The sequence below is a fragment of the Periplaneta americana genome, chromosome 6 (genome assembly GCF_040183065.1).
Source record: "Periplaneta americana isolate PAMFEO1 chromosome 6, P.americana_PAMFEO1_priV1, whole genome shotgun sequence".
NCBI classification, from domain to species: Eukaryota; Metazoa; Arthropoda; class Insecta; order Blattodea; family Blattidae; genus Periplaneta; species Periplaneta americana.
The window spans coordinates 1,809,912-1,822,500 of NC_091122.1; the positions used below are offsets into that span (position 1 = coordinate 1,809,912).

General features: G+C 37.4%; 1 protein-coding gene across 2 annotated transcripts in view; it reads left to right on the forward strand.

Annotated features, from left to right (window-relative positions):
- The window catches only part of if (integrin subunit alpha inflated), a 97,957-nt gene that overhangs the window by 37,273 nt on the left and 48,095 nt on the right, over positions 1–12,589 (forward strand). For both annotated transcript variants that reach the window (XM_069827283.1, XM_069827282.1), the window contains exons 4-6: positions 3,861–3,981; positions 4,059–4,120; positions 12,243–12,291. In XM_069827283.1, the coding sequence (XP_069683384.1) occupies positions 3,861–3,981; positions 4,059–4,120; positions 12,243–12,291 (232 nt within the window). The remainder of the gene's footprint in view (positions 1–3,860; positions 3,982–4,058; positions 4,121–12,242; positions 12,292–12,589) is intronic.

Genomic DNA, 12,589 nt, shown 5'->3' on the forward strand with positions numbered 1-12,589 from the left:
ACACTTGACCCTCGTCTCGCCATTAAGTTAGTCTATTAAACTTTTAATTTTTTTTGTCTTAATATCGTGTTACATTAAGCACTGAATAGCTACATAGATTCATATATGAAGCCTCGCTGTGAATCGTGTCCCGGCATAGCTCAGATGGGAGGAGTGCTCAGCGCGCACAGCTGAGAGGTCCCGGGTTCGATTTCCGGTGCCGGAACGAATTTTTCTCAAATTAATTAATATTTCATTCTAATATTTCCCATAATTTGCTTCTGGTTATACCATCAAATGCCTTTGTATAATCGATAGACTCGCAGATTAATTGTGTCGCTCTAGAACATAACGCCCTTCCTAACGTTCTTTTGTGCTGTAAGATGGTTCTTGCTGTCTTGTCAATAAGTTCGTACTCGGAGTTCAGCTGCTTGATGAGTGAGTCTTGTCGAGATTACAAGTGAGTGAGTGAGTGAGTGTGTCATTTATTGTTTTCCCAGAGATGTGGATGACCGTCTCCCTTTCCCCCTCTCTCCACCCTTCTCCTTTCCTAGCATAGAGAAGCTGCTTATTGTGGATTTCATTTACAGTGAACACGACGAGATGGAGTTCAGTTGTAATATTCTTCTGCCGATCCTTACTGGCTCTTGTTTTGCACTCAGTTTCATTGTACCTGCTGTAGAAGCCGATATTTTAGAATCGTGTGAAATCTAAGACCTGAATCATCAGCGTGTAGTATGTATTCACCGCTGAGGCAGATGTTCGTGAAGTGAGGTATAACAATGTGTATAGTGGCGTTTCCTTCCGAATGCAAACTGTGTTGGTTGAACTCATTGGCGTATTATCAATAGGCTACACATTATGCGATACGTTAATGTTTCTATTACTTACATTTTTATGATGGGCCATTTTCAGTTGATCAGATAAAAATTAAGATATTTTTAGTTCGTGATTCTTATTTTGTTTATTTCTCCTCCCACGCACCTGTACCTAAGTCTATCACCCACGCCGCATTCTTTGTCACCTTATCGGATCACTATGACCACTTTTCTTAGTAAAGAAAAATATTTTAATCAGTGGAAAAGCAGCAACTATGATTTGTATGTAATATTGCTGGAAAATAAAACGGAATTTTAAAAAATGCTGTAAAAATCAATAAGGATGTGAGGATGATTTTCAGTGACCCCAACCATGACTTATCGGGCAAAAATTAAAAAAAAAAAAAAAAAAAAAGAAAGAAGAAGAAGAAGAAGAAAGAAAAAAAGCATTATATTGCATATTTTATTATGACATAACATAAAAAGTCCGGGGTTCGATCCCAGGTGGTGACAGGATTTTTTCTCGTTGCCAAACTTTCAGAACGGCCCCGAGGTTCACTCAGCCTTCTATAAAATTGAGTACCGGGTCTTTCCCGGGGGTAAAAGGCGGTCAGAGCGTGGTGCCGACCACACCACCTCATTCTAGTGCCGAGGTCATGGAAAGCATGGGGCTCTACCTCCATGCCCCCCAAGTGCCTTCATGGCATGTTACGGGGATACCTTTACCTTTTTATTATTATTATTATTATTATTAATATTATTATTATTATTATTATTATTATTATTATTATTATTATTATTATTATTATTATTGGCGGCCGGGTAGCTCAGTTGGTAGAGCAGCTGGCTACGGCCTGGAAGGTCCGGGGTTCGATCCCAGGTGGTGACAGGATTTTTCTCGTTGCCAAACTTTCAGAACGGCCCCGAGGTTCCTCAGCCTCCTATAAAATTGAGTACCGGGTCCTTCCCGGGGGTAAAAGGCGGTCAGAGCGTGGTGCCGACCACACCACCTCATTCTAGTGCCGATGTCATGGAAAGCATGGGGCTCTACCTCCATGCCCCCCAAGTGCCTTCATGGCATGTTACGGGGATACCTTTACCTTTTTATTATTATTATTATTATTATTATTATTATTAATATTATTATTATTATTATTATTATTATTATTATTATTATTATTATTGGCGGCCGGGTAGCTCAGTTGGTAGAGCAGCTGGCTACGGCCTGGAAGGTCCGGGGTTCGATCCCAGGTGGTGACAGGATTTTTCTCGTTGCCAAACTTTCAGAACGGCCCCGAGGTTCCTCAGCCTCCTATAAAATTGAGTACCGGGTCCTTCCCGGGGGTAAAAGGCGTTCAGAGCATGGTGCCGAACACACCACCTCATTCTAGTGCCGAGGTCATGGAAAGCATGGAGCTCTACCTCCATGCCCCCCCAAGTGCCTTCATGGCATGTTACGGGGATACCTTTTTTTACCTTTATTATTATTATTATTATTATTATTATTATTATTATTATTATTATTAATGAATTAATTTGTATTATTATCTTTGTAACATCTCCGTCACGGTTATTCTATTATTATTATTATTATTATTATTATTATTATTATTATTACTATTAATGAATTAATTGTATTACTATCTTTGTATCATATCCGTCACGGTTATTCTATTATAATTATTATATTATTATTATTATTATTATTATTATTATTAATGAATTAATTTGTATTACTATCTTTGTAACATCTCCGTCACGGTTATTCTATTATTATTATTATTATTATTATTATTATTATTATTATTATTATTATTATTATTATTATTAATGAATTAATTTGTATTACTATCTTTGTAACATCTCCGTCACGGTTATTCTATTATTATTATTATTATTATTATTATTATTAATGAATTAATTTGTATTACTATCTTTGTAACATCTCTGTCACGGTTATTCTATTATTATTATTATTATTATTGTTATTATTATTATTATTATTATTATTATTATTATTATTATTATTAATAATGAATTAATTTGTATTACTATCTTTGTAACATCTCCGTCACGGTTATTCTATTATTATTATTATTATTATTATTATTATTATTAATGAATTAATTTGTATTACTATCTTTGTAACATCTCCGTCACGGTTATGCTATTATTATTATTATTATTATTAATGAATTAATTGTATTACTATCTTTGTATCATATCCGTCACGGTTATTCTATTATAATAATAATAATTATTATTATTAATGAATTAATTTGTATTACTATCTTTGTAACATCTCCATCACGGTTATTCTATTATTATTATTATTATTATTATTATTATTATTACTATTAATGAATTAATTGTATTACTATCTTTGTATCATATCCGTCACGGTTATTCTATTATTATTATTATTATTATTATTATTATTATTATTATTATTATTATTATTATTATTATTAATGAATTAATTTGTATTACTATCTTTGTAACATCTCCGTCACGGTTATTCTATTATTATTATTATTATTATTATTATTATTCTTATTATTATTACTATTATTTCTATCATCAACTTTATTATTGATCTCTGTAAAATTTATGTAGACTAGTGGACTGTACCCGAGCACGAGCATATGCTCATTTCGAGTATCTATTCATATGATTTCATTTCAAATGTAAATTGTGAAAAAATTTGAATTTGAAATTAAAATATATATATATATATATATATATATATATATATATATATGAAGAGTTCGCGGGGAAAACGATGAATGTCACGGTTTTCTTAAGGTTGATGTCATTATCTAATTCAATGGATCACTGTGACATTGAATGTTGTTCTTATGAAAAATGGTAAAAGGAGAATTATCACCACGAATACAGTAATCCTTTCCTTTATTTTCTATAGAAACAGCACTACATCTTGCAGTTATAGACTCAATTAGATCATTATCTAATCCTTAATAGAAATGTGACATTCATCGTTTTTCCCGCAAGCTCTTCATATGTTAAATTGCTGTACTTAAAGGAAGGTTGTATTTGTTGCAGGCTTGCGCGCCGCGCTACGTGTGGTTCTCGCAGACGCCCAACAGGCGGGACCCGGTGGGCACCTGCTACGTGGCGCGCGACTCCTTCCGGGAGTACTCCGAGTACTCGCCCTGCAGGACGCGTGAGTATCACACACACACATCTGGGCCGCACGTGGGGACGGCTAAATCCGGAACTGACAGCTGTGCTCTGTTGCAGGCCAGTGGGGACACCACCGCCAGGGCTCCTGCCAGGCCGGCCTAGGCGCTTCGGTCTCCAAGGTGAGTCGCTAGCCCTTAAGTGTTTCCCCCCCCCCTCCTACCGTTTCGGCCCTTGACTCCACTCCAGAAATACAAGTCCCTGTAAAATCGTAAATAACTACAATTTTACTCAAAACCTGTGGATACCACCAGAAGTACGATGTTAGACTACAGCTTGTTTCTAATATTTTCCGAAAGAAACTCAAATCAATTACGACAGTCACAAATTAATGGATAGGCTACTGAATCCGTTGCGATCAGCTGCCTGAAATATGAAGGAAAAGCTCATTGAAATATGTACGAGCTAAGAGAACATTGAGACTAGACCTTTTGCATCAAAATAACAGCTCGAGTTTGAAAAAAGAGGCTCTTAAATTGTTTACAACATTTCCAACATCGTATTCATGCAAATCAAGTTTCTCGTGTATGATTGCCATCAAAACAAGAGCGAGAAATCTCGAATTTGAAAATGATATCGAATACTTAGGCCTACTCCAGATTTGACAGGCTATATTATGGAAAACAGGCACATTTATAACTTTAATTATTTTTTACTTTATACGAGTAATTGTTGGAAGACTTTTTTATTTTTATGTTCAACGTTGTTTATGTTTCTACATGCAAAACAAATCTATATTAATAAGGCATTTTTTTTATTTTTTAAATCTTGTCGCGACCCCCTCAGCTCTTTACACGATTCCCCCCCCCCCAGAGAGTCGCGACCCACACTTTGGGAACCACTGATCTAGTCCTGTGGTATCCAATCTCTTTTGCTAGCGTACCCCCAAAAATACTTTTTCCTTACCTTCATACCTCTAAATTGCATTACAATTAGGCTATATATATATATATATATATATATATATATATATATATATATAAGACATAACAAAAAATGTTATATGCAAAATAAATTATTATTATTATTATTATTATTATTATTACTACTACTACTACTACTGCCACGACTACTACTACTGCCACTACTACTACCACCACCACTACTACTACCAATACTACCACTACTACTGCCACTACTGTCACGACTACTACTACTACTGCCACTACTGTCACGACTACCACTACTACTGCCACGACTACTACTACTACTACTGCCACTACTACTACCACCACTACTACTACTACCAATACTACCACTACTACTGCCACTACTGTCACGACTACTACTACTACTGCCACTACTGTCACGACTACCACTACTACTGCTACTACTACTGCCACTACTGTCGCGACTACTACTACTACTGCCACTACTGTCACGACTACTACTACTACTGCCACTACTACCACTACTACTACTACTACTACTACTACTACTACCATTACTACTGCTACTACTACTACTGCCATACTGTCACGACTACTACTACTACTGCCACTACTACTGCCACTACTACTACTAGTACTGCCACTACTACTATTACTACTACTGCCACTACTACTGCCACTACTACTACTACTGCCACTACTACTATTACTACTACTGCCACTACTACTATTACTACTACTGCCACTACTACTACTGCCACTACTACTATTACTACTACTGCCACTACTACTATTACTACTACTGCCACTACTACTACTAGTACTGCCACTACTACTACTACCACTACTACTGCCACTACTACTACTACTACTACTACTAGTACTGCCACTACTACTACTACTGCCACTACTACTACTACTACTACTACTACTAGTACTGCCACTACTACCACTACTACTGCCACTACTATTACTACTACTACTAGTACTGCCACTACTACTACTACCACTACTACTGCCACTACTACTACTACTAGTACTGCCACTACTACTACTACCACTACTACTGCCACTACTACTACTACTACTACTACTACTAGTACTGCCACTACTACTACTACCACTACTACTGCCACTACTACTACTACTACTAGTACTGCCACTACTACTACTACTACTACTACGACTATTACTACTACTGCCACTACTACTATTACTACTACTGCCACTACTACTACTACTACTACTGCCACTACTACTACTACTACTACTGCCACTACTACTACTACTACTGCCACTACTACTACCACTACTACTGCCACTACTACTACTACTACTATTACTACTACTACTGCCACTACTACTACTACTACTGCCACTACTACTACTACTAGTACTGCCACTACTACTACCACTACTACTGCCACTACTACTACTACTACTACTACTACTGCCACTACTACTACTACTACTACTATTACTACTACTACTGCCACTACTACTACTAGTACTGCCACTACTACTACCACTACTACTGCCACTACTACTACTACTACTACTACTACTACTGCCACTACTACTACTACTACTACTGCCATTACTACTACTACTACTACTGCCACTACTACTACTACTAGTACTGCCACTACTACTACCACTACTACTGCCACTACTACTACTACTACTGCCACTACTGTCACGACTACCACTACTACTGCTACTACTACTGCCACTACTGTCACGACTACTACTACTACTGCCACTACTACCACTACTACTACTACTACTACTACTACTACTACCATTACTACTACTATTACTACTACATGTACATACAATCGTAACTGATGCAATAGTACAGTATGCGACAAAACAAACGACACTGAAATTATCTCTCATTTGCTGTCCACGTTTCCCTAGCAACCAAGTATTTGTTTATTGTGCCTATACAATAGGTTAACATTGTGAATTCAGTGTTGTGCTGATTTCTGCAATTATGGTTTTCACAATAGAGGAGAAGGTGTTTATCGTGGAGCATTATTTCCGGTCATACGAAGTGAGGCGTCAGAATGGCCAGCTTGCTCCACGTTAAAGAGCAGCACCAGGAGCGATTTAACAATGCGGCACCAAATAACACAACAATGTTAGCTGTCGTCGAGAAGTTCCGTCGTGCGGGATCAGTCTTATGTCGCCTTGCATGTTATAATGACTTATCTTGATTTTCAGAGTACGTTTGTAATTTCATTACTTCGTATGACCGGAAATAATGCTCCACAATAAACACCTTCTCCTCTGTTGTGAGAACCATAATTGCAGAAATCAACACAACGCTGAATTCACAACATGTCAAACTATTATAATATACAATAAATAAATCCTTGGTTGCTAGGGAAACGTGGACAGCAGAAGAGCGATAATTCCAGTATGGTTTGTTTTGGCGCATACTGTATTAGTAATGGATTATGTAAATGCTACTGAAGCAAGGGAAAACAAGAATTAATATTGTACAAGAAAATGTGTAAATCGCAATAATTGTCAACAAGTACAGTATAATAAAATAAATATGTCAGTCTTTTTACATACCTAGCCATAGATTGAATACCACTGATCTAGTCCACTTCTGACCGTGAAACGAGCGGGCCTGGGTTCAAATCCTGATTGGGACAAGTTACCTGGTTGAGGACTTTTCCGGAGTTTTCCCTGAACCCATTAAGAGGAAATGGTGGGTAACTTTCGGCGCTGGACCCTGGACTCATTTCACCGGCCATCTTCATTTCACTCAAACTCTAGATAACCGACGCAGTTGATAAAGCGTCGTAAAAAAACCACTAAACAAAAGTATTATCCCGCTCTGGCAGAAATGCTAATTTGGCAAACATCCGATTTATTTAGGCTAATTACGTAGGATCCCTGTCTACACCTACGTACAGCTTGTAAATGAACGTGGAATAGTTGTGGTTGATTTGACGAAAGGGTTTTCTGTTAGGGCCGAAATCCTGCAACGCCGCCTTCTGCCTCCAACAAGTCGTAGAGCCTATTAAAGAAAATAACACATACATTTATAATTTTTGTCATTTTAACTAATTTATTACAAAATTCACATAACAAAAAAGTATCTTTGTCGTATCAGCCAGATTGTTTTTGCAATGCAAGAAGGGACTAGAAATTTAAAAAATGTACGCGTATAATACAGTTTTAAAATATAGCGTGGGTTCTAATGGACTCGCCTCTCGCTTTGCAGGGCTCCGGGGTCCATCACGATGCAATGAAGTTTGCGCACTTTAATTAAGTTCTGCCCCCCCCCCTCCAGATTAAAAACGATGTCTCCGCTACTGAACAGAGATCCTGCAGCAAACACTAAAGGCTCATTCACAATGACAATTAAACATAACGTAAGCGTTAACTTAAGAATGTAAACGTTACGGTAAAATCAAGAAATCATACCATCATTCACGATGGAAACATAAACATAACAGCAAACATACTTGGTAACCATGGAAACATAACAACGACGCCATTTCCTCATATTCTGTCGTATACTTCAGCGCTCCACGATTGTGTTCTGTTTGCAAATCACGTAAGCATAAGCATACAATTTTGGAGTTTGCAAACTTTAATGTTAACGTCTTACGGTAATGTTAATGTCAATGCTTATGTGAATCATTGTGAATGATCCCATTTGGTAGCCTGGGAGCAAACTTCTGTGTTTGTGTCACGGTTATGTTTAATGTTCATTGTGAATGGGCCTTAATAGTGATCCATGTGAGTTCTGAGTGAATCTGATGATAAAAGCGACCGTGAAAAAAAATTCACATATTATGTTCAGATAGAGTTGCTTCCTGTGATTATTTGTTGCAACTTCCCTCCCGGTGCGATGTTGTAAACATTTTAAAATATCTTCGTATCAGAATCCTTCATGCTTAGGTTTTAAAGCGAAACTTATCAGGGGAATCCTATAGGATAAAACTGCTCTATTACCTTGTAATACGATGACGTCACTCGTGACACCATGGAAACAGAAGCACAGTCTACTATATACAGTCACGAAGCTTGAGTTTTGAGGGTGCTAGGAACAATAGACTGTGACGGTACTATTTTGCATTGCCTGTAATGAGGCGATATTAGCGATCCTAGTGGTGAGCAACTATCTAATGTTTGCATATTTACTACGTATTGAGCTTCGCTACTACTGTGTAAATGGTGCGTCTCCCTCTTACCTTCATTTTATGTGCGTCTCATGGTTAACATTCGGCAGGTCTTTGAAATTTAATTGCATTATTGTTTTCAATTTCTTATGTCGCCGCTCCAATCACGCGCCTCAATTTCAATATTGCAACCAATACGCTGCTTCCATTATTAAATGACACGTACTTGTTTAATCCACGTGGACTAAAATCGAGATTGCAATTTCTTGTGCTGAGGAACATTAAGGTATGCTTACTTACTTACTGGCTTTTAAGGAACCCAGAGGTTCATTGCCGCCCTTACATAAGCCCGCCATTGGTCCCTATCCTGAGCAAGATTAATCCAGTCTCTATCATCATATCCCACCTCCCTCAAATCAATTTTAATATTATCTTCCCACCTACGTCTCGGCCTCCCCAAAGGTCTTTTTCCCTCCGGCCTCCCAACGAACACTCTATATGCATTTTTGGATTCGCCCATACGTGCTACATGTCCTGCCCATCTCAAACGTCTGGATTTTATGTTCCTAATTATGTCAGGTGAAAAATACAATGCGTGCAGTTCTGTGTTGTGTAACTTTCTCCATTCTCCTGTAACTTCATCCCTCTTAGCCCCAAATATTTTCCTAAGCACCTTATTCTCAAACACCCTTAACCTATGTTCCTCTCTCAAAGTGAGAGTCCAAGTTTCACAACCATACAGAACAACCGGTAATATAACTGTTTTATAAATTCTAACTTTCAGATTTTTTGACAGCAGACTGGATGACAAAAGCTTCTCAACCGAATAATAACAGGCATTTCCCATATTTATTCTGCGTTTAATTTCCTCCCGAGTGTAATTTATATTTGTTACTGTTGCTCCAAGATATTTGAATTTTTCCACCTCTTCGAAAGATAAATACTGTATCCAATTTTTACAGTTCCATTTCGTACAATATTCATATACTTCGTCTTTTCGGGATTTACTTCCAACCCTATCGCTTTACTTGCTTGCGATTAAAAATTATTATTAAAGAATTAAGAATGCCAACGTACTCGTATATGAAATAATAATAATAATAATAATAATAATAATAATAATAATAATAATAATCATTTAACAATATAACAAACTAGTGCTTATTCTTATCGAGGAAGTAGACGTGACAACGTGACGCGTAGAGTGAAACCTACAGAGCAACAATCGGTAGGCAAAATTATGTTTTAAAAGCACACCGCACGTTATTGTATGACGCCGACATGTTAACCATGATAGCGCGGCGATAATACCCTCACTCATCTTATGCCAGAAACACTTCAGTATCTTGTTTCTCAGTAAAATAAAATTACGAAAGTCTGTTTTGTCGTGCTTGTTCCCCCACATTCATTTTAGGCTTTCCCCTTCCAAATTCTCTAATGTTACTTCAATGGAACGGCGAAAATCGGGGTGAGACAAGTGGCCAACAGGCTTGGAGCCCACATAGACCCTTCTTCTCACCCTAACGCTGTCTTTCAGAGTGTACAGCAGCCGACACAGTCTTGTGATCGTGCACTTGGGCGTGGGTTCGATTCCCTCTTGTGCGGATTACGTGGTTGGGTTTTATAGAGGTTTCCCCAGCTGTAAAGCAGATGTCAGCTAATTCCATGGAGAGTCCTCGGACCCTCAGTTCCTCCGATGCTAGGCAACCACCTGGTTGTTCTAGGAAGCTTGCAGCCCGATTTGCGGAGGAATAATGGGTATTCATCCGTTTCTCAAAAGAATAGTGGGCAGGTCTCTTTTCTTGTGGCTCCGCGTCATTTGTTGGTCTTCAGCTTTACTTCAAAGTTTCCATTGTGGTTTCTGCATACTTAAAGCAGCCCGTAGCTCTCACTGCTGTACTGTGTGCACATCCTCTGCCTTTTGACGTGGACTGGAGAAGTAAATCTGCAGCAGATGAGCGAGGAGCAACCAACTTCCTTTCGTGCACGCCCACTGACCTGGCAGGTCCAATCAATACACGCTTGATGAGTGCTGAAATATGACACTGTCCGTTATTTTTAGTGCAAGAGAGATTTATTGCCACTTCACAGTGTACCCTGCTGAAAGTTGCTGGGCATTGTGATAACAATGCAAAACGTACTGACAGTCTTAATTTCTAAAGTTTAATAATAATAATAATAATAATAATAATAATAATAATAATAATAATAATAATAATAATAATATTAATAATAGTAATAATAATAATGTTTTAAAACAGATTGTAGTGATAAGAGGACAACTAGAGAACTGCTTTTGACTAGTATACAATAAAATTAACAATTCACAATCGGTGTTCAGTTTTCAATGGTAGCTGCCGGCACTTGTTTTTACGTTCACGACGTCAAAGGTTTGCCGAGCCTAACCAAAGACAAACGATTTTATTGAGTCATAATTTTGTGGTACTTTCGAATGCCTGAATTTCGCAATTACTATTTTAATTTTTTTTTTAATTAGGCCGTTTTTAAAAACATGTATTATTTTGTCACGTGAACAAGAAAATATTGAATTTGTCTGTTAAGAATTCTGAGGAAGTTTCGTCAGGAAAGTTTCTGGAATTGTGGCCAATTAGCCAGCAATTCAATTCACGCAATGATCAACATCATAACGATACTGCTCTCCAACCGAAATTACTGCGCAGAAGTAGCCTAAGTTCCAAGAATAAGTTTGTAATGCTCTGTTGCAACATTCATTTCGCCCTTAAGAAATATGTAAAACTTTTAAATGAAGTTTGGTTGTAATAATAGCATGGATGTTGTTATTTCCGGTCTTTAATACAAGACTGCACTCATTTGTTGACAAAACAAAAGAGCAACACCCAATATCAACAACAGACATGGCCTACATCGTTTATCTATATCTTAAGGATTAAATTCGCTTCGTGATGACCTCATACATATTCAGTAGAAACAAGTGCCGGAGCTCTTATTGAAAACTGAACACGAGGTGGGCTGTAATTTTGTATTTTCGATGGTGTAACCTAACGAAACACAACTGCTGGTGTGTAATTATTGAAACAATACAAATGCAGGACATTTTGGGCGTCCTGACGAAGTCGATACAGGACGCAGGACAAAATTATTAAATAAAGGACATGATCTGTATATCAGGATGCCTGGCAACCTTAACCATAAGTCAAATAAGCAATTATGTGATGCTTGCTTTGCAGGATGGAGCTCGAATCTACCTAGGTGCCGTGGGCAGCTGGTACTGGCAAGGTGAGTTTCTATCATGCTGTAGCTTTCATCTCCTGTCTGTATTGAATGGAACTTATTTATTGAACATTTACGAATTGATATAATAGATATAAATATCTACAGTTATAATGATATTAGAGCTGTAAAATTTCTTTTTGAAATGTTGTTGTGGCTGGTTACAAATTCGTTGTATCCACTAAGATGTTTCAATACGTGAAAATATTTAAAGCATGCATAGGTAATGATATTTAATGTAATGAATAGGCCTAAAGCCGTTAATGTTTGTCTATTGAACATGCTATTTTTGTTTCTAAAGTTG